The 27,857-nt window shown below is 40.4% G+C and overlaps 1 protein-coding gene across 2 annotated transcripts in view; it reads left to right on the top strand.

The window, feature by feature from the left end:
- Positions 1-27,857, top strand: part of evlb (Enah/Vasp-like b) — a 63,222-nt gene that overhangs the window by 14,957 nt on the left and 20,408 nt on the right. For both annotated transcript variants that reach the window (XM_072440114.1, XM_072440112.1), the window contains exons 2-3: positions 25,746-25,914; positions 26,914-27,091. In XM_072440114.1, the coding sequence (XP_072296215.1) occupies positions 25,746-25,914; positions 26,914-27,091 (347 nt within the window). The remainder of the gene's footprint in view (positions 1-25,745; positions 25,915-26,913; positions 27,092-27,857) is intronic.

The raw sequence follows: 27,857 nt of genomic DNA, 5'->3' as shown, positions 1-27,857 counted from the left end.
CTGGTAGAACTGGAGGTTCAATTCTGGACTTAGAACTCGCGCCAGAGCTAAACCAATACCAAACAAAGAACAAACTAAGACCAAGCCAGATCTACCAAGACCAACCATGATCTAATCCTACAATTAAACCAGGACTAAAACAAAACCCCAGGACTAAACCAGAACTTGAACCAAAACATAACCTGATTTCAAACAGCTCTGAACTGGGAGCTGTCGGCCGAGAGGTCTAACCCTGGGCTGAGGCAAGACAAAGCCAAGACTTGACCAAGACTAAAGAAAGGAGCAGCGCTAAACCAGGTCTCAGCCAGGATTTTAACGAGATAAACCGCAGTATTTCCAAGTTCTATCTGGCCCTGTCTTTGTGGCTCTTTTGTTCTTCGTCCATTCTCTCTCTCTCACTCTCTGAAGCCGGCGCTCAGGGGTCTCGGCGCTCGGGGCTCTCAGCGTTCAGGGCTCTCGGCGTTCAGGGCTCTCGGGGCTCTTGGCGCTCTGGGCTCTCAGCGCTCTGGGCTCTCGGCACTCGGAGCTCTCGGCGCTCGGGGCTCTCGGCGCTCAGGGGTCTCGGCGCTCAGGGGTCTCGGCGCTCGGGGCTCTCGGCGCTCGGGGGTCTCGGCGCTCGGGGGTCTCGGCGCTCGGGGGTCTCGGCGCTCAGGGCTCTCGGCGCTCAGGGCTCTCGGCGCTCGGGGCTCTCGGCGCTCGGGGGTCTCGGCGCTCAGGGGTCTCGGCGCTCAGGTCTCTCGGCGCTCAGGGCTCTCGGCGCTCGGGGGTCTTGGCGCTCGGGGGTCTTGGCGCTCGGGGGTCTCGGCGCTCGGGGCGCTCTCGGCGCTCAGGGCTCGGCTTGTTGCTTCCACAGGAAACGCCTCCGTCATGGCTGCAGACGGCTCCACGACGCATGCTCCGATCCTCCTCAGCCGCTCTGCTCTTTGTCTCAGAAGGAACTGAGCTGGAGCTGTTCCTAGAGTCAGACGGAGTCAGACGGAGCCAGACAGAGCAGAAAATGCACTTGTCACTAAAGATGCTACGCTGTGAACTGAGGCTGTGAAGGTTACAGCGAGGTTATAGTGATTAACAGATGCCATCGCTGTTTGGAGAAGAAACACAGGAGTCTCATGTTTATTGGCATGAAATCCAATAATCTTAGGAACTTCACAATATCATGTTTTTGTGTTGCGATTATTCATGATTAAACAAGTACTTTTTGACTTTTTTTAGAGAATAGATTGAAGTGAAATGACTCTTTTGTCATGTACGATTCTCAGAATTACACTGTGACCAGACTAATCACGATTATCGACTAACGATAACTGAATCATCTTGACATCTTTATAAAATCCTGTCATATTCACTTACTCTTGATGTCTTTTTGGGGAAGACATTTCACACACCAGTTTTTTCAGTTCTGATTACGATATTCCTGATATTGACTGATACCAAACGACTTTTCTTACAACTCACTGACTATGTTGTCAACGCTGTTCCAAAAATGCACAGGATGGTTTAAATCGTTATACTGTTGGGCTGAATGATTGTACTTTGCAATTACGATTAAGTAGTTTAACTTTGTTTGAATTAAAAGTTCCAGTTTTAAAGAGATCCAGGAGCAGTAACAAGATCTGATGAACTAATACAAAGCCCATGTATTTTAGAATATGTCTGTAGAAGCTAAACTACAGAGTTAGTGGACCCACACAGACAACAGGGAATTATATGTCTTAAGTAAGTTTGCCATTTGGTTATTGTGACCGTTCTAATCATGATTTTGATTTGATAACAATATGTCCCACAGCTCTATCTTTCAACTATTTATATTCTGATATATGAGGTATGTTCTCACTATTACTGCTTTATAACACAACGTGCTGTCTTTTGTGCAGTGTTGATGTTGGTAAAACATTCAAAGCCGATACCGGATCCATTGAATGTTCAAGTTTTTATCCCGAGCTTTGAGTATTGACATTTTTTAGTTTTAGAGTTTTATGAGGAATCGGAGAGTAATCCTGCGTACCTGTTACTGTACGTGACCTGAAGAGCACTGAGCACGTTGTCATAAAAAATGTAATTAATTTGGCCGTAATCTTTAGAGCTAGAACTAATGATTGTTTTAGTAGTTGATTATTTGTTTGATTAGTTGGCTTTTCACTTTTTTTTTTCTATTGTACACTGAGACTTTTAAAATATATTATCAACCAAATAAAGTTTGAAATATGGTGGCTCAAAAAAAATAGAAAATAAAAAAATATGGTGGCTCAAAAAAATAAAATAAGAAAAAAAAAATGGTGGCAAAAAAAATAAAAAAATGGTGGCTCAATAAAATGTAACCCAAAAAACTGGTGGCTCAATTTTTATTTATTTTTTTAAATGGTGGCTCAAAAAATGTAATAAAAAAATAAATATGGTGGCTCAAAAAATGTTTTTTTAAATGGCTCATAAAATGAAAATATAAAAATGGTGGCTGTAATAAAAAATGAAATGAAAACATTTGACAGCTTCTAGAATAAGTGCATTATTGATGAAAATCTGAAAAAAAAAATTGGGACATTTTGATTTAATAATGCCACTGCTTCTGTTATAAAAAGGTTTTAGCGTCCGTGCAGTCCGGATAACGATTACAATGATCAAAACGCAGTGACAGTGACTCTGTTACAGTCGAGTCAACAAGTCGATTAGTCGCTGCAGTCGTAGTAATCTTACCTGTTTGTTTAGCGTCTCCTTTGGCTTGAGTCGTCCCGGTAATCCGCAGCTATACGATTGACGATTGACTCTGATTAGTCCAGCTTTAAAGGCCCGAGTTTCGTCCCATAAGCAGCTTTCGGCCCGGCCACGACTCCAGGCCGAGCCGCGGCGTCACCGTCAGCGGCCGGCCCGGCTTCACCGCTCCAGACAAACCCAGGAACAACAATAGTGAGCGCCATCAAATCCTGTGAGCTGGATTAGTGTTGGACTGGATGGACCGGGGGCTTTTAACACCGGTTTAGCGCCAATTCAAGCCGGCGAAAATTAGACTGTGACAAATGAGGCTGTAATGAATCCCGGAGTTTAAGAGCGAGGCAAGTTTGGCGTCGTTGTCATGGAGTTTTATTTAAAGACAACATTCCATCTTTTGAGCAGTGAAAAAGCAAAGGATATATCAAAAAAGGATAGTTTCATAAGGTATAAAGAGATATTTCTGCCTTTTTGTGGTACATTTTTGGTCCGTTCACAATTTGTCAACCTCAAACGAGACATTTGGTAAAGTATTGTCCCAATATTGTTATTGAAATAATGCATTTGTCGATTTCGCTCACCCTCAAAGTCCTTAAAATGGCGTCCGCAACAGGAAACTGAAACACATGAAGAGTCAAAGCGCAATGGATGAACTTTGTGTTGGGTGTTTAGTTGTTTTATGAATATTCTAAATGAGGGTCGTCACGGTAATATTGTGGGCTGAAGTACTGCGCATAGACCATGATCCTTTGCAATGTTCTGTTGACAAATCTGGCTGTGCTTTCCCTCGTTCATTATATCATAAGTGACTCTCTGGTTTATTATTCAGAGTTTCACCTCACTGACCCTTGTACAGGTCAGATTATGTCACCGTGGCCTTGGAGAGAGAGAAAACACCATTCACATGTTTCTGGATGCGTTTCGCACATTCGATCCTCAGGGAAACACAGTGAATTATACAACGATATTTAGTCCCGAATATACTGATAGATACACAGTGTATATATATATATAGATACTGATATAGACAAGGATTTTGCATTCAGTCCCAAATGTTTTCTTGTAATATTTTGATCAGTTTGAAGAAAAGGGCCACAAAGGTTGTCAGTGAGTTCATCTTGTGTTTGAGAGTTATTTCTTATCTTTTCTGTGGCTGTCGTTGATTATACAATGGTTTTTTATTGTACATTGAGACTTTTCATGTTCATTTTAACCAAATGAAGCTTTAAATTTGGTGAATTAAGGGTTCTGCATGTGAATATTTACAAGTGAAGTGTATTTTTAAGTCAATTTGAATTTCGTTTGATTTTTTTAATTTAATATCCTGCTGTCGATGTGACAAAAAGACCTGTTGGCATGTTTTTTGAGTCCAGATTATGGTTATTTTAATAGTTGACTAGTTATTTCTAATGATTGCCGCTGATTATGTTAAGTCATGTTGTGTAAATGTTCTTGTCTGCCACTTGCTTGTCTCCGTGGAGATAATTAATTAATTATTTTATCCAGCTACAACATTATCAACGCCATTATCACTAACAAATATGCAAAACCCGCATTCTCACAGTCAGAGGGCTCATCTCTCCACAGATCTGACCTGTAACTCCATGGAGACCTCTAACTGGAAATGAACATTAGACAACATTGAAACGTGTCCTTTTTCATTGCTTATGTTTTTGTGCTCAGTGAACATCCAACATGTTTGTAGTGTTCAATCGAGATGCGACACGTCTTGATTAAATGAATAAAATATTGATTATATCACTTTCATTAATCAGCTGGTTACAAATATTTTCTTTATAATTGACATGAAATACTGCAAATAGAATGAAACGTGATCCGCACAAGACGAGACATAATACATGGTCAATGAGAATGAGACAAGGTTATGACATTAAGAATAATACATTCATTATCAGCTTCAGTTCACGATTTTGGCCTCAAAACATATTCATTTTATTCCATAGTTTTTCTGTCACTGTAGAATGTCATTTTTGAGCGGCGCACAACCCTCCAGCGCTCAAACTTTCATTTTGTTTGCGTCAGACAATCTCTCTCTCTCCATCATTTTTTTTTTACAATTCAATCTTATGAGATCTTGTCCCATCCCAATAAAACACCGTAATTGCTGAAGGAATTCTTGAACAGTTGGTCTAACAGCGATAAGATTATTAGATGTGTAGATTATGAGACGAGTAAATTAATTGATTGTTGAATTAAAACGATCTGTTGCTTGATTTGAATAGACTGTAGTATATCACTGTGACGATGGACGGTGCCACTATTAAACCTGAAGCAAAGAACACAGGAGACTGGTTCTGATAGAGACAGAGGCGAGAGGGAGGGAGGGAGGGAGGGAGGAGGAAAAGAACACAGAGGAGAGGAAAGGAGAGGGGGATGGTGGATTGTAGGATTGTAAATGTGAGCGGCGAGGAACAGGCTGGAGCACCAGGGATGGAGAAAGGAAAATGGAAACAGATTCATCGCAGTTTTATCAAAATTGAGATTTGAATGGCCACGATAATGACAATGCAATTATTTAAGCAGCGTATCACGCTATTTGTGAGCAAAATACAGCTTTATCCCCAAGGAGTCTCATTATATAACCTGCATAAACCAGTGTAGCATTTAGCATTTAGCTGCAACAAATAATCACAGTCGCATTTCGATAATCATAATTGTTGAATTTACCACAGACTCTGGACATTATAGCACCAAGACAGTGACATTATCACATCAAAATGTCAAAAACGAAGAAACTGTTTGTGACTTTTGTCAACGATACACTTTATCTGTAAATATTCTCTATCTAGAAGCCGTATTTCACCTTCACCATCTTTATTTGAATAAAATGTGTGTGAAAGTCCTGATGTACAATAGAAATAATGGTTTGACTTTTCGAGTCAGTTATAGCCCTAGGTTAGCAGTTCATATTTTCTTCTCTCAGATGGTTTCTCTTGGATATTTTAAAATGTGAACTGAAAAAAATCTCCATAAGAAGCTGTTTTCCTCAGAGCCTTAAACCCTACAGTTATTGAAGTGCTTTAGGATAAAACCATTTGCAAAGCATGCTGGGATAAGAGCACACACGGGCTCCATGGTGACCATGATGGCCAGATAACCATGACAACAGGACTGGCTAATCAATCAACGTGCATCGGACATGTTCTGCCCCGAAACACCAAGAAAAGACCAAGACAAAGACAAGAAACGTTTTTTTAATCTGAATTATGAAAGTGGGGAAAATAATAGTATTTTGTGTGACGAGCAAACACCATTTATTATATTATTATTATTACCAATTTATTTTTATAGCAGAATTTATCACATAATTATGAACAGTCGCTTGTAAAATAAAATAATGTGTATTTTTGAATTTGTTCTCTGGACTAAACAGACTCTAAAACACATAAAACACAACATCAAAATAACAAAGACAGTGACATTATTAAATCAAGAAGAATAAACTGACTTTCATTTGTAAATAATCTCTATGTGGAAGCCTTAACTCTCCATATTTCAACCTTTATTTTGTTAATATTGCATCAAAAAGTCTCATTGTTCAATAGAAATGAGAAAATACTCATTTGAAGAAGATTGTTGAATGAGACGAAGCATGTTTTTTCCTTTCACCAAAGGAAAAGCTGACTTCACCTCTTCACTAAACCTTCTCTGACTGTCCGTTGTCTGCTTGGCAACACCCCAGCTAGAATTATTATGGAATTTGTTGTAAGACATATTCAAAAAAGGGTTGTTTAATCAAACCTGTGCTTTCTCGCAACTCAGAAAAAGTCCGTCAGCTGGCCCGGACCAGCTCAGAGAAAGAGACAATGATGAACTGAGTCTGCTTGAGTTTGACTTGTGAATGCAATCTTAATCGTTACTGATTAAATATTGATGATGACGAGGTCTACTTGGCTCTTCACCACACGCTACTGCTTTCTGGTGAACAAATGCACAGAGCAAAGCAGTCCATATTTCTCCTAAAAGAGACCGAAGTGTGTCCAGTCCAGTACATCTCATCACGATGACTCTTTAATTACCTTGTTCCTCCCCTAGAGGAGGTTGTTTGCAGTGACACACGTGAGGTGCTGCTCGCCACACGCGCCCGTCAGACTCGGCGCTCTCTGCTGGGGACGCACTGTATTCTGGGTCATTGGATCCAGTGAGCGATGAATCGTGGCATAAACAAGAACCACGTCCACAAAGCGCCGCGGCACGAACAGCACTGTAAAAGGATCTGCAGACGATTCAAGAGAAGACATGTTTCAGCAGTGCGGCTGATTTATGACATTTTATATCACAATAATATGTTTTTTACCATTAATATCAGTTTAAAGACTTTGAGGCTGAGGCTCTGCAGATCTCAAAAACTCTAATAATGACAGGAAGGGTTTGTGGAGTGGAAACAGGCCGTGTGTGCCTTGTGATGTTTAACTTGAAGAGCTTCTCACAAGTTTGCACTGAAAGAATAAAGCGTCATGTATATTGTCAATTATATAAGATGAAATAAGAGAAGCTTTGTTTGAAATTCCAAAGCAAAATCTTTGTCAGAAATATGCAATGCAAAATCAAGATACACAAGGAAAAAATAGACTTAAATTTAACCAATCTAACTAGAATATTTGAATAGTCAAGATAAACTGTGTAAGGATTTTAAAAAGACAAGGTTACAAAACTCATGTATAACTGACAATTTGTTAGTCATTATCACAATTACAGTGAAATACTTTAAATATCACCTGTAATCTAACACTAGGGCCAAACTAGGGCTTTAATCGGAAGCATCATGACCAGTCGACTGCTAAATCTAGTCGTTATCTGCACTCTATAGACCCTAAAACACACTCGAAAAGACCTTTTATCACGAAGCAGCCTCATTAGTACATCAGAATGTCAAAAAAGAGTAAAAAAAGTCCACTTTTCATAAATACATTTTACACTTTAGTCGTAAATATTCTCTTTTCGGAAGCCGTCAGACATCAAATTTCAACTTTTATAAAAAAATATTTCGAAAATCACAATTTTACAGTGTTAGAGATTGCGCGTTCCCGTGTGGTTGTGGGAAGCGGCGGCGGCTAATTGGCACCGTGTAGACTGCCCTCCTTTTCCCCAGCATCTATCCGCCTTTCGTCTTGTGTTTCTCCCTCACACTATCTCAGAGTTAACACCTCAGCTCCGCGCTCACCGCCGCCGTCTTTCCTCGTGTATGAAATCTCGCCGGCGCCAAATGGAGACGCATGCATTTTTCAGAAGTCGTCTTCGCCCGCCGCTCTCCTGCACTCCTCCCGCGTTACCGTCTCCTCGTCGTTCACCCGTGCAGTCTCCGGCGCCTTTTCGGTCTCAGTACTTGAGTTTTTTGTGCGAGATTAGAAGGACGAGTGAAGCTGTGAGCGAGTTAAAGGGCCTATGACGGGGTTTTACGATCCTCTAATTTTGACTTTATTTGGTGTATTTATACCTCTTGTACATATAAATGATAGTTTTACACCAGTCGAGCAGGTATTTGAGGAGAAAACGTTGAAAAATCTGTAGAAAATGACAGGAAGTGACATCACACTAGGAACACTCATTCCAGTCAAAGTTATTGCAGAATTCAAACAAAATAAACTACTTTTTTAACACTTTAAACATTGATTCAACAAAATAAAGTAATTTGCTTGTGTGATGTCATCAATTACAAACAGGAAGTGAAATTGTAAACCTCAAAAAAGTGCTATTCTGAGCTAACATTTTTATATATTTTTAGCAAATTCTAACCCTTTTAAATATATATAACTTAACTGCATTTTAGTTCAATGAGTGGTCTGACCTGTAGGGGGCACTTGAATTACAGGCGTGTTTCAGGCGTTTGTCAAGACGTTGTTGCAAAAATATGCGGCTGCAATAAATAGAAGTGAGAATGTCTGAATAACGTACAGTTTGACAGGTCACTACGTTGGACTTTAACGGCTTCATAAAGTCATTTGTTCGGGCAACGTAACTGGAAAAACCTGTCGGGAGCGAAACCGAACGTGAGAGAGGGACTTTCTCCAGACCTCGAGGAAATTTGAATGTTGGTAGAAGATGTTAGAACGAGAAATTACAATATGAGGTACTGTTTTTAGTGTCACATTTAGCTCTTTATCCTTTGTTTAATTCAAATCGTCGACTGATTTAGTTTCTCTCAACACATCAAAACATTTTCAGATTCTTGCCGATATTGCCCAGCCCTCATTAAAAGTTTATCCCTTCCTCCCCTTGTACCTCACAGCAGTACTTCCTGTTTACAGTACAGTACCCTTTACAGTAGCAGGTTCTGCCCGAGGCTCCAGGATGAAAGTCATTAAACTCACATCAAGATTCCCACGAAGAATGAACAAAGAGGAATGTCTCTGCTGAGGGTCCCGTGCTTTTATAAGATGACCCGTATGTAGCGGCCCCTGTGCAGCTCCCTGGCCTCGAGAACCAATCAATTACATCTCTTTATTAGTCTCCGAGGGCCAGTTCAAGCACACGAGCAGTTAAATACAATAACAGAAAAGCTCAAAGGATTCAGCAGCAGGACAAGTCAGGTCAGCAGGTTCTGGGGCAGTTTGAGGGGGGTAACAACCCTCAGGTCAAAGGTTTACGTCCTCTCTCTCTGGGAAACTCTCTTCTAATGGTGCGTTCGTATGTTAAAGTCGGACGCTGGAGAATAGTTGGTCAAAATTACAAAATAAGGTTCAATTCAATGCTCACTGTGCCATGACATGAAATCATTAGTTTAGTTTCATCTTTATTTGTCAGGGACCATGTACAAAATCATTCATCTTCAAGAGAAAAGACAATCTGCAGCAGATTTAGCTCCTGCTGCAGTCCCGGGGCAGGTGAATACACAACAACAGTGATAAAAGTACACATTTCATTACAATTACAGCATGTTGTATTTCATTATTAACATTAGCTCAGTAAAATACGTGATAAAACTTCTCAATATAGTTCAGACAGATAAAAAATGCAGCTAAATTCTTGGCTGATGTCGGCGCCGCTGATTATCCAGCATGTGCTTTGTCAAGTTTTGAGTGAAGTTATGAATATCTACAATAATGTATTCTAACAATGAAAAAGAGAAAGAGAGTGAATCTTTAAAAACGGTCTGTACTTTTAAATGTGGATTTTGCTTTTCCTTTCTAAATGTCTTTTGAATGAAAAAAAAAAAAAAAAATATATATATATATATATATATATATATATATATATTTAAAAAAGCCACATGTGAACATTTCAGAAGTTTTAAAAAAATACATGTATATAAGATACATTTGTTGGCATACTGGCATTTAGCAAAAGAGAATAATTCAGTGATTTCTGCCGAAGAAGGGCACAAATGGTCTCAAAAACAGTAAAAATGGTCCTGTCTTTTAGAGTCCACAGTGGCTTTCTCTGAGGTCACGGCAGATTAACGTGTTTGTCGTGGATACGGACAAACTCATCAGGACTAAGACCATGTGTGGTCGCTCGGTTACGTCACAGGATTTACTGGCAACAGACAGAAAGGGCAATCTGAGTGGAAATCCTCTCCATTATGCTCCACTGTGTCTCCTCCCACACAGACTAATACTGATCTAATAATAGTTTGCTTTTTAGGTCATTGCAATTAACATATTGCGTTTAACGGGACATTGTGGTTTAAGGTCGAGAGGTCAAGGTCGAGAGGAGGTCCTGGTGCAATATTTTCTGTCCATATAACAGCTGTATTAAAGAGTGTTTTTATTAAGAGTATAAGAGTTTTTTTTAGACGATTTTTTCTTTTAAAAAAAAAATGTTATCTGTTTTGTATTATTATACTTCTGCGCCTACATCTTATCGGTGGTCAGGTATTGGCTGTCACGTGTACTATTACTGCATCATTTGAATATAGTTTTTAACACAGTCATTGCAGTTGTATTAAAACAAATGCGTTCACACCCCAAGCTCGGTCAAACAAAAACTTAGCAGATCAAATGGAGACAAATCATGAATAAAATCAGGCTTTTTTATAATTTTCTTTTAAAAAAGACAAAAAAATACAGTGCATTTTTGTCAGATGGAAAACTTTGGAGTTTCTGAGATCTATTTAGTTTGTGCAGAAGTATCAGTGTTGTGATATAGATACTTTTGCAATATTGTGCAGCCGTAGTGACACAGAGCGGGTATAAAATATCACAAAGTTGATTTTGTCTTATTATTGCTACTTATTTAGAGGACACGTTATGCACATTTATTTGTTTTATCTTAACCGGAGCAAATGTTCTCATGTTGCAGGACTTTAGAATAAATGCATCTACTTAAAACAAACAGGATTTGAGTTAGAGCCATCTACTGGCAGCAGAGGGAATTACCATCTTGGGGAAAACAAAAGTCTGCAGTGGTAATGAACGTGATAAACGACTCTGATGACGATTTATGGACACGAGACCTCCGGACGCCTAAACTATGACATCACAGATCTGTGGAATTTGGACCTGAGTGTTTTGTGAAGCTCGGACTGAAGAGGACTCACTAAACAGGCTTCACTACAAAAGCGTGAATGAAGCTAAATGTAACTGCAGGTATGTTTTTTTAACGGTTAAAAGCTTGAAAATGTAAAATTCCACCATTGCGAGGGAACATGGCCTTTACCGTGTTCAGTCGGTTTTACGTTTTTCCACCTTTAGAGACGGATGAAAGCGAGTCGAGCGCAGCAGCTGTTTCCGACATGTTCTAAATCCACTACACGAGGATCAGAACCCTGCGAGAATTTCAGAAATGTTTCTACGCGACCACATGAACTGAACGTTAATCCACGAGACACCACTTTCCCCCCGACTCCCTCCATAATGCATGCAGTTATGAGCCATATACTCTGAATATGTAATAAAGTGTTTATTTCTGGATCGCCCTCTGCGGCTTTTAAGTTTTAAACAGGTGCAATTTAAAGCAATTTCAGAATCAGAATCAGAATGGGGTTTATTTCCATTTGTCAATGAGCAAAAAATTCACATCAACATAGAAACTTGTCCTGGTGATTCGGTGCAAAACACACAACAAAACATTGAATAATGAATACAAAAACGGCATGACATGTACATAATAAAATATAAAATTACGTAATGCAATTGCAACTGTGGAGGGAAAGAAACTGTTCCTGTGACGGAAGGTTCTGGTCTGGATGGACAGTAGCCTCCTGCCTGAGGGGAGTGGCCTCCTGCCTGTGGGGAGTGGCCTCCTGCCTGTGGGGAGTGGCCTCCTGCCTGTGGGGAGTGGCCTCCTGCCTGTGGGGAGTGGCCTCCTGCCTGTGGGGAGTGGCCTCCTGCCTGAGGGGAGTGGCCTCCTGCCTGAGGGGAGTGGCCTCCTGCCTGAGGGGAGTGGTTCAAATAGTCTGTGTCCAGGGTGAGAAGGGTCGGCTGTGATCCGACCTGCTCGTCCCAGAGCCCTGGAGACGTACAGGTCCTGCAGAGATGGAAGTTTGCAGGCCGATCACCTCAGCAGACATTTCATCGTTGATTTGGTGTTGAAACGTCTAGAAATATTTTGCTAAGACTATACTATTATTATATCGAAGTATATGACCTGACTACTACTGCGACTACTACTAATACTTTAAAGGGCCCATGACAGGTTTTTACAATTGTTTAATTTTGACTTTATTTAGTGTATTTATACCTGTTGTACATATAAATTATAGTTTTACACCAATCGAGCAGGTATTTGTGGAGAAAACGTTGAAAAATCTGTAGAAAATGACAGGAAGTGACATCACACCAGAGACACTCATTCCAGTCAAAGTTTATGCAAAAAATACACAACATAAATATATGTTTTCACTCTAAACATTAATTCAATAAAATAAAGTCGCTCTCATATATTTCAATTAGTCAAATAAAAAAATGGTGACATTAGATGTTTTTTCCCAGTGTTTGCTGGGTCATTTCCTAGTGTGATGTCATCAATTACAAACAGGAAGTGAAATTCGAAACATAAAAAATTTGCTATTCTGTGATAACATGTTTATAACTTTTAGCAAAATTATTTTAAATTATTTGGCTTAACTGTATTTTAGTTAAATAATTCGTCCGACCTGTAGGGGGCGCTTTACCATTTTCACCTCCAGCTGTTGGTCATGAAAAGCAGCACAGACGCTCCATGTCACTTTTACGGACTACGACAGTCTGAGGACTACGAAAAGTCTGAGGAATAAAGTCTGGCGGTAATGCAACAATTGGATGCCAACCGCCATAAAACAACAACAACAACAACAACAACATGTCACTGACGACAATCATCTCCACAGCTCATTTCATGATTCAAAAACACGCCGCTGTAAGTTTCCCGGCACAGTTTTCACTCAGAGTAATGAATAAAGAAGACACTATTCATTTTAATTTCACACTCCGGGGCGTCCCTGATGGCCCATTAAGAGTGATAATCCTTTTGAACACAGGAGCGCGTCCGTCGCCGCGGGCTGCAGTGGATTCTGCAGTAAAAGTGTGTAGTGTAAATACTGCGTATGGTCTGGAGCGCGGCGGCTGCTGTCGGTCCGCCTTCTGGGCCGCGAGGCGTTCAAGTCCACGCGTCACGATGTGTTCAAGTGTACGCGCTCAACACAATCGCATCATAAATGTACAGCTCGCTCAGGCGCAGAAAAGACGAGCCAAAGACGTACCATTATGCAGTGTTGGAGCTAAGAAAGGTTATTTTAGTATTATTTTATGATTGTTTCTGCTGCACTGTACATCAAGACCTTTCAAATACATAATGAATAAATAAAGACTGAAGTACGGTGTTCTAGATAGACACTAGATAAAATAAATAATAATTGCGACGGTCAAAATATGACTTCTGGCATTTGCTTATTATTAATGGACTTGTTTAAGGCTTAAATCGCCCCTACAGGTCGGACGAGTCATTGAACTAAAATGCAGTTAAGATAAATATATTAACAATTTTGCTAAAAAATATTTAAACAAATATTTTTACAGAAAAGCACATTTTTTAGGTTTGTAATTTCACTTCCTGTTTGTGATTGACGACATCATACAAGGAAATTACCCAGCAAACACTGGGAAAAACAAATCTAATGTCACTATTTGCTTTATTTGACAAATAAAAATATTTGAGAGCGACTTTATTTTGTTGAATTATTGTTTAGAGAGTCAAAAAAGTAGTTTTTTTTGTGTAAATTTTGCATAAAGTGTGACTAGAATGTGTGTCCCTGGTGTGACGTCACTTCCTGTCATTTTTCTACAGATTTTTCAATGTTTTCTCCACAAATACCTGCTCGATTGGTGTAAAACTATAATTTATTTGTACAACAGGTATAAATACACCAAATAAAGTCAGAATTAGAAAATTGTAAAAACCTTTCGTACGTCACTTTAAATGTTTTGTGCATGTTTGGTGTTCTGTTGTGGCAAAATCAGTTACTAGATTGCACCGTGTGTTTTTAATCTAGGTTGTCCTTGCTGTTCATTCATAATTTCATCCTCGTGCTGTAGTATTTCTAGCTGGAGCGGTTGTCACGGGCATGGCGACGGATTACATGGGTGCAGGATTTAAAGAGCACAGTGTTAGATTAGTATTAGCGCTTTTGACTGTGAAAGAAAAACTGATCTCAGTCAAATTACAGATTAATATGGGCAGAGTTTGGCTAAATAAAAAAAAAATTAAACCAGGATTTGTTTCCCTCTTATTGATCAACACGATTTTCAATTTCAATTTCATTTCAAAGCAAATTAAATATTATTTCCTGAACATAAAACAACACAGATCTTTAGTTAATGCCATTTAACACAATAAAATGTTTAATTTCTACTTAAATTTCTTCCTCCAAAGCCTGAACTCTGCTCCAAACCACATGCTTTTACTGACTGTGGACATATCCATTAAAAACATTAAAAACGACATGGTGCATTTTAATGTGGTCCAACCGGCTAAAGTAAGAGTAAAATGTTCAGGTTGTAATGCTATAAAATGATGATGTGATTAAACTGTGCCAGATGACTAAAATGACTAAAGCCAGTTATTAATACATTAGTGTACTTAATTACTCAATACAATATTGGCTATGAAAAATAATTATGGTCAAATTGTTTTCATAACAAAATAAATGTACCTAAAACATAATTTTGTTCTATTTGTTGAATACCAAGTTAAATATCATAGAGAACTATGAACCACCGGAGGGCCACAGTGTATTTGTTAATACTAATTAACATTGATAACCAATGTTCTTATTAGACAATTAAAGCAATCACCACTTAACATGGAGGAATGGACTGCAATAGCGTTCACTCATCACAACATAACACAAGGAAGGTCAAGTAAAAACTGACCAAACATCAGCAGAACTACAAATATGACATCATTGATATAAGTTAAAATGTACATTCTCTATTTAACTGAAATGTAAAAGTTATAGTTATCCTTACTAATTTAACTTTTACTGCTCCCAACTGTTCCTTCTTGCCAAAGTGACGAAACAAGTTGTATTAAATTAAACAAATGGCATAAGCATTGATTGATTAACAATTAACACTGATAAAACTACACAGTGCAAACATGTTATTCCCAGAGAACGAACCGAAAGAGAAATGAAGATCCAAACCTCGCTATTGTGAAGCGACTACGTTTCTGCAACTTTGCCACTTTTATATAAAAATATATAATATTATTATATAATAGACGTAATTATAATGTCTGGTTATTTTTCACTATGAATTTATTTTAATTTATAACAGTCTAATGGCGCTTTTTAAATAAATTGAAAAGTTTTATTGCTCTATTAAAAGTTGATTAGAATGTTAACGTTTGTTCTGATCAGAACATCACACACTCGACTCTGACTTTCCTCTGCGTGAAACAATGCTGCAATGTGATTGGCTGATGTACCTTACATGCATAAACCTTTACGTTCCTCTCATTACACAAAGTAAAACAGACATCACGAGTCACGATTGATCTCACACATGGTGATGTACGAGCTGCATGTGTTTGGAGAGAGAGAGAGAGAGAGAGAGAGAGAGAGAGAGAGAGAGAGAGAGAGAGAGAGAGAGAGAGAGAGAGAGAGAGAGAGAGAGAGAGAGAGAGAGAGAGAGAGAGAGAGAGAGAGAGAGAGAGAGAGAGAGAGAGAGAGAGAGAGAGAGAGAGAGAGAGAGAGAGAGAGACGCAAACTCAATAGTTAAATTGAAACAATTTCTTAAAACCCGCTCATCTCTAACTGAGGCTGCACAAGGGCGCACACTGTTCACTCCAAAGTCTCATGTCAGAGGTTCGGAGTGCGCCTCTTAGTGACCCTGGGCATAGACGCCCCTCACCGGCCTCACCTGCAGCTCACACTACCGGGCGTAAATGTTAAGCTTAATATCCTTCATTCAGACATATTATGCGCGGTGCTCACTAAGAGCTCTCGTATCGCCTCCAGCCTGAGCAACTAACATGACTCATGTACTTTGAAACAGCAGAATTAAGCGTCTCTTTGTACGATAAGTTCAATACCTGGAGAGTGTTGTTGCGTTTGCAGTTTCTTTACATCGTCAAGTCGTTTCTTTCGTTTTTCGGCTTCTGGACATGATGACCACGTTCTGTTGTGTTTATGTTTTGCTCTCGAGCTCCTCGCGCACAATGAAGTTGACCAATCAGCGCAGGTTTGGTGCCTTGGTTGCCAGATTGTCATTACAAATAAAATGCGATTTGTGCTTTATATGTTACCGCTGTGTGCGCTGCCGCGCTACTATGGCACTAGTGGCGCACGCTCATAATATATCCATGCGCACGCTGCGCTTGCACTTCTCATAAGACGGGTTGCCAGATTGGGGGCCCTATCAACGCCTCGGGGCCCTACGCGGCTGCTTAGTTCGCTTATAGGCTGGGCCGGCCCTGATAGCAGATAAAGTGACGTGAGTTGAACCAGAGATAATTCACACGTGTTCATTCTGAAAACGTCTTTCTCTGTAAAATGTGCTGAGCATCATGAGCAGAAGCCAGTGTCTGAGCGTTTACGGCTCATTTTAAAGTCTGTGCTGTCAGCGCCGGACCGTCTCCCTCTGTCTGTCTCAGCTGCGTCCGTCTCATCGTTTCAGCTTCACATTTCAAATCCGAATCGACCGAAATCCAGGCAGAGCCACACTTTTTGAAACATTATTGAACCCACTTTAGTCCTGGCTTGTTTTAGACCTGGTTTAGTTTGGACTTTCTCCTGGTTTAGTTTGGACTTTCTCCTGGTTGGGTTGTGATTAGTCCTGGTTTAGTTCTAGTTTGGACCTGTATTAGTCCTGGTCTTACTTTAGTCCTGTTTCGAACACGGTGCGGTTTAGACCTGGTTAAAGTGCCCCCTACAGGTCGGACGACTCATTGAACTAAAAGGCAGTTAAGATGAATATATTTAGAATTTTTCTAAAAAATGTAAAAATGTCATCACGGAATAGCACATTTTTTAGGTTTATAATTTCACTAGGAATCACACTAGGAAATTACCCAGAAAACACTGGGCAAAAACTTATCTAATGTCACTTTTTATTTGACAAACACAAATATATGTGAGCAACTTTATTTTGTTGAATTGATGTTTAGAGGGTGAAAAAATGTGTAAATTCTGCATAAACTTTGACTGGAATGAGCGTAATGTCACTTCCTGTATTTTTCTACAGATTTTTCAAAGTTTTCTCCACAAATACCTGCTCGATTGGTGTAAAACTATAATTTATATGTACAAGAGGTATAAATACACCAAATAAAGTCAAAATTTTAAAACGGTAAAAACTTGTCCTAGGCACTTCAAGTTTGATATATATATAAAGCAATAAAAAGACGCATTTCTTAATTTATTTATTTTTGTCATGACGTGTATAAAGCTCAGTCTGATTCAGATGCACTGCTTGTCGTAATGTTTTAGTTGCCAGCTGTTCTAGTGTTCAGTTCGACACAGTTTTGATATTTTGGCCGTCTCTTTATGAGCGTCACAGTCGTGTCTTTGTGCATTTTGTTTTGGACAGAGAGAAACAGAGAGGATTTTGTCGCTGTAAAAACAAACAGTTTGTGTGGATGAGTGAACTCTGGGGACGGGGCTGGTCCTTCTGAGCGGCGACAGACAAAAGAAGTCTTTATGGCGACACTTATATATAACATTGTATTGTAGAACTATTAAAGGGCTTCAGATTTTCAAGCAGAGCAAAAAAAGAATCAAACCTAAACCAAACTGCATGTCTCTGTCTGAATTAAGGCAATAATAGTCTTTTTTACTATTACTCAAAGTGCTTTACATTGTGATATTTATTTCCCTTTTAAACATCTAAAGCCACAGTTTTGGTTTGAGACGTTAACTATCGATGTCCTAAAATGATGGTCTCTAACCATAAAGAATAACATTTTGTAATTTAAAAAAGTATAATTTAGCCAAATGTACAGATAGTTACATGCTTTCAAATGTAGTAAAGAAAAAGTTAAATAGCCTCTGATGAAAAATGTACTAAATTCAAAAAACGTGGAAAAACAACTCTATTCCCGTTTAAACTGTTTGCAGCCGTCTAAACTTATTCCTGACTAACTCATTCCTAACATCGTAATCACACGTATGAGTTTACAAGTGCTTTTCGCAACGTTCAGAGAAAACCCTGCACTTGTTCTTGTCTCTGGAGCGACTAAAACGCTCTAGAATTCGATGCAGCAGCACACAGCGGTTTCATTTTGATCTAAAGAGCTGCTGTTTTGATATATCTGTGCTGTACAGTACATTTACTTTTGTACTTTGTCACTTTCCACCACTGCGACCTGCTTCATTAATCTGCATTTCCCTGCATTGACTTAAATATTCTTGTTTAAGTCAATGCGATTCCTCGTTTGATGCTGTGGTGAAAGACGCAGGGTCGTGCATCGTTCACTAATACGCTAGCATCAGTTTTAAATGTTAAAGTATCGATACAACAAACAACGCGACATAAAGTCCTTTTGGTTATCTTGAAATGCCCTAAAAATATATAAATTGTCATTGGGAAAACTGGGGGCGAGACATCAGAGACAACACAAACTTTATTAGCGTAAATGCTTCTTGCTGATGCAACACAGCGGTAGCAGAGTTAGCGCAGTTAGCGTGTAGCTTGACACTATCTGGTCTGGGGCTTATCCGAGTCCGTCTGCAGAGTCTGGTCCCAAGGTCGTGGCGGAGTGAGTCTGAAACGATGTGACTTTCGGTGAACGAGCATCGAGCGGCTGAAGCCCTCGGAGAAGGTGTGTGTGTGCGAGTGCCATTGTTCAGGCCAGTTAGCTGAAGTCACAAGGTAGAAACGGTTCTCTGATGTGCAAATGAACAGTCACATGGAAGTTAATGACACAGTGAGCAAATGTGATCTGTGTGCATGTTTTAAGTTAATTTACTATGAATACTACAGCTACTTCTTCTCATTACGAGTGTTTTAGAAAGGAATAATGCTAAATGCTAATACTCGAGTAAGTGAATATGCTGTACACCGAAGAAAAGAGTTGGCTTGACGAGTACCACTTAATCTAAACTGTGTCAGGACTAATCCGGGTCTGAGTTTGGGCTAAACCAGGTCTGAAATAGGGCTACACCATTACAACGTTACTCAAGGAAGAGCAAAAAATGTGAATAAAATGTACTCTAAATCAAGTAAACACTACCGCCGTACCACAGCTTGAGAAACACTGCTTTATCTGCAGAGTATGTAAATGACATCTAAATTGTATTCTTCCCGTACATTAAAGCTGATATTAATATGAATGTTGCTGCTACTTCTACTAATACTCATTCTTTACATCCCAAGTTTATGCAGAATTTACACGAAAGAAACAACTTTTTTTGACCCCTGAACAATAATTAAACAAAATAAAGTTGCTCTTATATATGGTTATTGTTAAAAAAATAAAATTAAAAAAAACTGAGAATACATGTGCTTTGGCCCAGTGTTCGCAAGCTAATTTCCTAGTGTGATGTCATCAATTGCAAACAGGAAGTAAAATTATAGACCTAAAAAATCAGCTATTCTGAGATGTTTTTTTCTTGTTTTTTTTAAACATTAAATATATCTTCACTCAGTTTTAGTCCAGTGAGTCGTTCGACCTGTCATAGGCACTTTAAAGTCTCGCCTCAGTCTGCTGTGGCCAATCATCTGTAAACGAGGAAGTGGAAGTGCTAATTAGCTTCATCCTCTTAGCGTCGCACCTGCTCGTTCTCTCTGTGCGACTCGAAACGCTGCGTCTTTCTGACAGTCGAAGAGGAAATGTGTCTAAAAACCATAAGTGGAACCGATGCTTTAACTATTTATTTCATAATGACATGTCCAGGTGTTTTTTGAGTCTTTCCTTTGACAGCTCGTGTGCTGATAAGATAAAGTTAGTGTCATGCAAAGTATAAAGTGATATTTCTGCCCTTTTGTGGTTACTTTTATCGTCCATTCAGGTTTTGTGCGACACTTAAACCTCAAACAAGACATTTACCCCAGTGGTTCCAGTGATTATCCCGTTCCCGGTGAACCCCAGTGGTTCCAGTGATTATCCCGTTCCCGGTGAACCCCAGTGGTTCCAGTGATTATCCCGTTCCCGGTGAACCCCAGTGGTTCCAGTGATTATCCCGTTCCCGGTGAACCCCAGTGGTTCCAGTGATTATCCCGTTCCCGGTGAACCCCAGCGGTTCCAGTGATTATCCCGTTTCCAATGAACCCCAGTGGTTCCAGTGATTATCCCGTTCCCGGTGAACCCCAGTGGTTCCAGTGATTATCCCGTTCCCGGTGAACCCCAGTGGTTCCAGTGATTATCCCGTTCCCGGTGAACCCCAGTGGTTCCAGTGATTATCCAGTTCCCGGTGAACCCCAGTGGTTCCAGTGATTATCCAGTTCCCGGTGAACCCCAGTGGTGCAGTGATTATCCAGTTCCCGGTGAACCCCAGTGGTTCCAGTGATTATGCAGTTCCCGGTGAACCCCAGTGGTTCCAGTGATTATCCAGTTCCCGGTGAACCCCAGTGGTTCCAGTGATTATCCAGTTCCCGGTGAACCCCAGTGGTTCCAGTGATTATCCAGTTCCCGGTGAACCCCAGTGGTTCCAGTGATTATCCAGTTCCCGGTGAACCCCAGTGGTGCAGTGTTGAATAATGCATGTGTTTGTATCCGTGCTGAGCCTCATTAATGTGGGCCGGGCCATGCACTGGTCCAGCTCAACAAACACATCCATAATGCAAACAGTGTTTAAACAGAAAAGGGGACTTTTTTAAATCTAAATTAGGCAACGCTTTGGACTTTTAAAAGCCTTAAAGCATGAACAAATACTTCATATTGAACAAATAAAATAGTTTGATAAGAATGATTCAGGCTTAGTAAATTATTTATTAAGAATGATTCAGGCAGAGTCAGGACTAAACATGGACCGGCCTCCTGCTGGTGCCAGAGTCAGGACTAAACATGGACCGGCCTCCTGCTGGTGCCAGAGTCAGGACTAAACATGGACCGGCCTCCTGCTGGTGCCAGAGTCAGGACTAAACATGGACCGGCCTCCTGCTGGTGCCAGAGTCAGGACTAAACATGGACCGGCCTCCTGCTGGTGCCAGAGTCAGGACTAAACATGGACCGGCCTCCTGCTGGTGCCAGAGTCAGGACTAAACATGGACCGGCCTCCTGCTGGTGCCAGAGTCAGGACTAAACATGGACCGGCCTCCTGCTGGTGCCAGAGTCAGGACTAAACATGGACCGGCCTCCTGCTGGTGCCAGAGTCAGGACTAAACATTGACCGGCCTCCTGCTGGTGCCAGAGTCAGGACTAAACATGGACCGGCCTCCTGCTGGTGCCAGAGTCAGGACTAAACATGGACTAGCCTCCTGCTGGTGCCAGAGTCAGGACTAAACATGGACCGGCCTCCTGCTGGTGCCAGAGTCAGGACTAAACATTGACCGGCCTCCTGCTGGTGCCAGAGTCAGGACTAAACATGGACCGGCCTCCTGCTGGTGCCAGAGTCAGGACTAAACATGGACCGGCCTCCTGCTGGTGCCAGAGTCAGGACTAAACATGGACCGGCCTCCTGCTGGTGCCAGAGTCAGGACTGAACATGGACAATCTGTGTTTCAGTCATATATGCACAGCTAAATTTTGTTTAGAAGTGCATATGACTGAATTGATTTTCTCTGCACTCTTCTCTTTTATGTCTTAAACTGTTTTGTCTTTTCTATCTTTGTGATTTTAATGCACGTTTTCCCTGTTTTTTGAAGCACTTTTAATTTTCTTGTGTACAAATTGTGCTCTACAAATACACTTCTTGGCACTCACCACCACAAGCTCCAGTATTTCTTTTTTTGTCACTTCACAGCTTTGGGCTTTCACAATATATTTGCCTCGGCTGAATTTTCCAAAACCTGATTTATTCATGGTGTTGGGCTCTTGGTGCCATTTCGAGCGAGACGCAGCGAAGTCTCTGTTTAAATATTAACTGTTCTGACGAGTGGAAGAATCAGAATTACACACACAATTGTCTTGATGGTTTTGCTGTTGGATTAACAATGTAAGATGCTGCGTGTCACACTGGCTCAGATTAGGAGCAATATACAAAAAGAAACATCTCATTCATGAATAAAGGTGCACTATGTGACCTTTCACCTTTTTCTCTCCGTGGAGATTTTGGAGCTTTGTTTAGTAAGCAAGTAAGTAAGTACATTTTATTTGTATAGCACCTTTCACAGACAGAAGTCACAAAGTACAAAACACAGAACAAAACAATAAAAACACCAAAAACTTACAGTGAACAATACATATACAACAATATACAGTAAAATCAGTCCGTAAAACAAGTGCATTTAAAAGGCTTGACTAAATAAAAAGGTTTTAAGTTGACCTTTTTAAAAGCAGTAACTGAGTCCAGTGAGCGTAGGGAGAACGGAAGATCGTTCCAGAGTCTGGGGGCAACTGCCTGGAAGGATCTGTCTCCTCTGGTCCGAAAACGGGTGCGAGGAACCAATAACAGTTTCTGATCCAAGGACCTTAGTGAGCGAGAGGGAGTGTATGGTTTAATCAGATCGCTGATGTACGATGGGACCTGACCATTTAAAGCTCTAAAAGTCAGAACAAGAATTTTAAACTGTATCCGGTAGGAGACCGGCAGCCAGTGAAGGGCTTTAAGAATGGGTGAAATGTGGGCCCTTCTATTTGTGCGGGTTAAGATCCTCGCTGCAGAGTTCTGGACCAGCTGCAGACGAGAGAGTTCCTTCTTGTTAAGACAGGAAAACAAATTCATGAATTATAACTTCCAGGTCATTTTGAGACACCATTTTCCTGAGATTAGAGATTTTCCTCAACTGAAAGAAACAGTTCCTCGTCAACAGCTTGGAGTGGTGCTCTAAAGACATGTCTTTGTCAAAGACAACACCCAAGTTTCTAAGATTAGGTTTTGTAGTCTGGCCTAAAACACAAGTACTGGTTTATCCCTGGAATGGCATCATCAGGGGCAATAATCAGAGTTTATGTTTTGTCTGCATTTAGCTGCAAGGAGTTTTTACTCAGCCAATGTTTTATTTGCACTAAACAACTGACCAAGGAGTTCAGCTTCTGGATCTCAGAAGGTTTAAAAGAGCAATATAGCTGAATATCGTCAGCGAACAGGTGATAGGACACATCACTAAACTCTTTAATGATCATTCCCAGGGGGATTATATAAAGCAGAAATAGGACGGGACCCAAAACGGAGCCCTGAGGAACTCCACACAACAGATCAGCTGAGTCAGACATTATTTGGTTTGCAGCGACACTAAAGCTCCGACCGGATAAATATGAGGAAAACCAATGAAGAACTGACCCCGATAGTCCAATCAGGTCCCTCAGTCTGTTCAACAGGATATGATGGTCGACAGTGTCAAAGGCTGCAGACAGAGCCAACAGAACTAGAACAGTGCATTTCCCAGAATCAGCAGACATCATAATGTCACTGGACACTTTCAACAATGCGGTTTCCGTAGAATGATGTTTGCGGAAACCAGATTGAAAAGAGTCGTGAATGTTTGACTGATCAAGGAAATCTGACAATTGTTCAGAGACCACCTTCTCAAGGATCTTGGACATGAACGGGAGCTTTGAAATAGGTCTGAAACTTTTGGGGTCTGTCGGGTCCAAGTTTGTCTTTTTCAGTAAAGGCTCAACTATGGCATGTTTAAATGGACCAGGAAACACACCAGTAGAAAGAGAGAGATTTACCATTTTGGTAACCCAGGGGCCAATAACATCAACACTTTGAGGAAAGTTTAGTATGTTCTATAGTAAAGCATTTGGGTTGCAACGATTAATCAGTATAATTGCGACGCAGTGACTTTTATGGATGGACAAGCAGACTTGACATTTGCACAAAAGAGTGGAAAAAAAACAAAACTTACATGCAAAAGTCTCAATGGAATGTTTATTATGGAATGTTTACAGCTAAACTACCTCTAACATCTAATCATTAGGAACGTGAACAGCGGTTTAGCTACAAACTAAGAAAGCTAGGTTTTTCAGTCACTTGTTGAAACTTGGCGCTGCTGCTGTTGCGTCTCTTCACCTCTGCACACGCTGTCGTCACGGTTACATCACAATTACATTTAGTGTCATGTCGCCCAGGACTTTGTCGGGCAAAAACATGTCACAATGAATAGTTAAATAGGTTGTGTTCACGGTGTAGAATGTGATGTCATAATTTCAGATGTACATCCCCTAATGTCCTGCACTTTCCTCCCAAACATAACCATAACCAGACTCTAACTGTGAAACACATCGTCAAACACATAAAGCACTATTTAAACTGGAAATCCTCCTCAAGTGTGTTACATTTAAATACACAATGTTTAGTTCAGAGGAAAAAAAACATAATCATTTATTTTATTGATTCAGTTGCATATTTAAAGATAAAACGTGACTAATCATATTTCAAAAGTGTGATTCAGTCAGCGTGATTAATGTTTTTAGTTAATTGGCAGTTCTATTTATAGTAAGACCAAATCAAGATCAATCAATGTGGGGAAAAAAGTCATTAAAAAACACATCATGTTTGAGAATAGTTCTTTCTGAAACTTGCACAGAGCTTAAACTGAAATTCTTCCAAACAAAAGTATATTTCTGCACAATTTACTCACATTCGTGTAATACTTGAACTTCAAACGTGCAATTTACCGGCACAACTTGGCCCATTTCTGATAGATTGCCATACCATTGTCAGAATGTCGTTGTCAGGATAGTTCCAACAGAAGTCCAAGTCTACATTTTCGTCACTATATCAGAATTCCTCTGTAATTTTACACCTGCTCAGCTCCAGCACCAAAGTCTTTTCGTCTGACTCGGCTCTTTTGCGCTCAGCCTTCAGGGTCGTTCCTCTAATTTTAGCTTGGCACCGCGGCAGAAGCAGATGGGAAGCTATTTTTTTCCTTGTGAAGTTCATTTGCAAGTCAAAAATGTCTCTTGTATTTCACCTTATCTTGTTAGCGCGACTGCTTTGATCCGACGACGCAGAAGCGAAGGTTGAGTTGGTTACAAGGCCGTAGAGGATGCACAGTGTTTACAGCAAAATCACCAAGGTGTAACAGTAATCACTGTTCTCAGTTTATTATTAAACGACCCGGCGTTTTTGCAATCATTAAAGAAGAATTGCATCACGTTGGCTGCATTGAAACGGAGCCAAGGGTCAGGGTCAGTGTAGTTGATTGGTAACGGGTTACTGTTGCATTTTGAAAACAAAGTGCCATAAATTTGCCGTTTTGCCTCTGCAGCGCTAAAGTGGCTTACGGTAACAATGAGACGTGAATGAAGTTGCAAGTCAACTTTTGTACTGTTACATTCACATTCAAAACACAAATTAATGACGCTTATTTTATGGTTTATGCAAGACCCTTTTTTTCTGTGAATTACTGTATTGCTGTATGTCTTTTGGCATATTTCACAGAACTGAATTTGGCAGCATTGCAATTTTACCAGCGAAACTTGGGATGTTTCTTTATACATCTATATTACGTAGACTTGTCGCAGTATCTCCTAACCGTGACATGATTCTGATCTCCGCCCTGCAGCCTTTTGTCCGTCCATAACACTTCTCCGTTGTGTCTCTTGTGTGGCAGTGAGCAGAGCATTTGCCAGGCGCGGGCCTCAGTCATGGTCTACGACGACACCAGCAAGAAATGGGTCCCGATAAAACCAGGACAGCAAGGATTCAGCCGCATCAACATCTACCACAACACTGCCAACAACACCTTCAGAGTGGTCGGGGTGAAACTGCAAGACCAACAGGTGAGACGAGAGCCAAACACAAACGGAACTGTGCAATCAGAGCCAAACTCAAACAGAACTGTGCAATCAGATGTGTTCATTTTGGTGATGCATGAGACGAGCTCCAGAGCCAAACTCAAACTGAACTGTGCAATCAGAGCCAAACTCAAACAGAACTGTGCTATCAGATGTAAGATCAGTAAAACATTTTATTGTATTAAATGTTCCGGTAATTTGGCTGATGACAACAATTACGGTAATATTCTGAATTGAAGCTGTAAAACCATTAAGACGTTCCTTTTTACAGTGCACGGAGATGTTTCACGATTTAGAGCCAAGATTGCAACATCCACACCAGCTATTTCTGGATCTTCGTTCAGAGATGCTCCTTTGAAGTGACTGGAAAAAACAGCCGTCATCAAAAAGCAGGCTACAAATGTAACTGTGTTTAGTTTTGCTTTTGGTGTCAAAACTCAGCGCTCGGAAACGTGTTAATAAGAGCGATGTTGTGAATAAAATATGATAAGATGAGACGCAACGCAAAGTCAGGACTGAAGTAAACCCAAGAACACTTGATGTGTCAGCCATAAACTGTGTGAGGAAGACTTGAACGATCCAGGATTAAACCAGGGCTAAAACCAAGACTAAACCAAACCTAAACCAGGACTAAACATCCACAACAACATGGCCAAAGGTATCTTCCGAGTAGTACACACGGATGAACCCAGAACTAAACCAGGACTTAATCAGGACTAAACCAGATCTAAACCAGAACTAAACCTGGACAAAACCAGGACTAAACCAGGATTTAATCAGGACTAAACAAGGACTAAAGTAGGACTAAAGCAGGATTAAACCAGTACTAGACCAGGACTTAATCAGGACTAAACCAGGAGTAAACCAGATCTAAAGCACGACTAAACCAGGACTAAACCAGGACTAAACCAGGACTAAACCAGGACTAATAATGATGTTGTACCTGTTTAATGGGGCTTTCCTCTGGTTGTTTTCCCGGTGCAGGTGGTGATAAACTACTCGATAGTGAAGGGGCTGAAGTACAACCAGGCCACGCCCACGTTCCACCAGTGGCGGGACGCCAGGCAGGTCTACGGCCTCAACTTCGCCAGTAAAGAGGAGGCCACCACGTTCTCCAATGCCATGCTGTTCGCCCTCAACGTCCTGAGCGCGCAGGACGGAGGTGAGATCATGTGACCTCAAACCGCTCCCAAAGGACACGGCGCGCTAGAGTGGACTCTTCAGAGCTTTTGACCACGTTATAATACTGTTTCCTCACCAAAACCATACCTGGAGTTGTAGTTAGCTTCATTCATGCTAGTTGAGCGACTGTTGTTGTTGTTGTTGTTGTTGTTGTTGTGTTACTTTTAATGGCCGTCGGTAGCCGGTTAAAAAGGTGCATTTACCGCCACCTACTGTAGTTGTACGTCTTCAACGTATATGTTTTATGCCATACCGTAAAAAAAGAAGAAAAAAAAGAATGAGAATTAAAAAAAGAAGAACAAATATTTTTGTATTTTTATTTTTACACCTAGCCGTTTTTTGGCTCGTATCGCAGGTCGCATCTCTCGTCCGATTTTCGTCAGTCAAATTTCTTTTTGTAGATAACCTTTGTTTGATTCTCGCTCTTCATTTTGATATTCCTCCGTATTGTTGTTTTTTCAGGATTTATCGTCAAAGTTGCCATTTTTCATATCTCTCAGAGTGGATTTGAATATTTCTTCTAAACAAAGTTACCAGAGTTTCGGACATGATCAAAATGTGATGCACGTTTTTGTTCTATATAGACAGACAGATAAATGGGAAATGTAAAATACAGTATATTTATTGTTTTAACAGTATATATCTTGAGTAGAAGATTATTAATCCAAACACGCCACTAATAGTAATGATAGAGCTAAACATAGAGTTGTATTATGCCGCAATGTCGTTTAAAAAGCACCAATACT

The sequence above is a fragment of the Eucyclogobius newberryi genome, unplaced genomic scaffold (assembly GCF_026437365.1).
Source record: "Eucyclogobius newberryi isolate DKJ021-1_F unplaced genomic scaffold, fEucNew1.0.hap1 SCAF_1, whole genome shotgun sequence".
NCBI lineage: Eukaryota > Metazoa > Chordata > Actinopteri > Gobiiformes > Gobiidae > Eucyclogobius > Eucyclogobius newberryi.
Note: the sequence above shows the minus strand (reverse complement) of the source record. Positions and strands in the feature narration are given on the sequence as shown.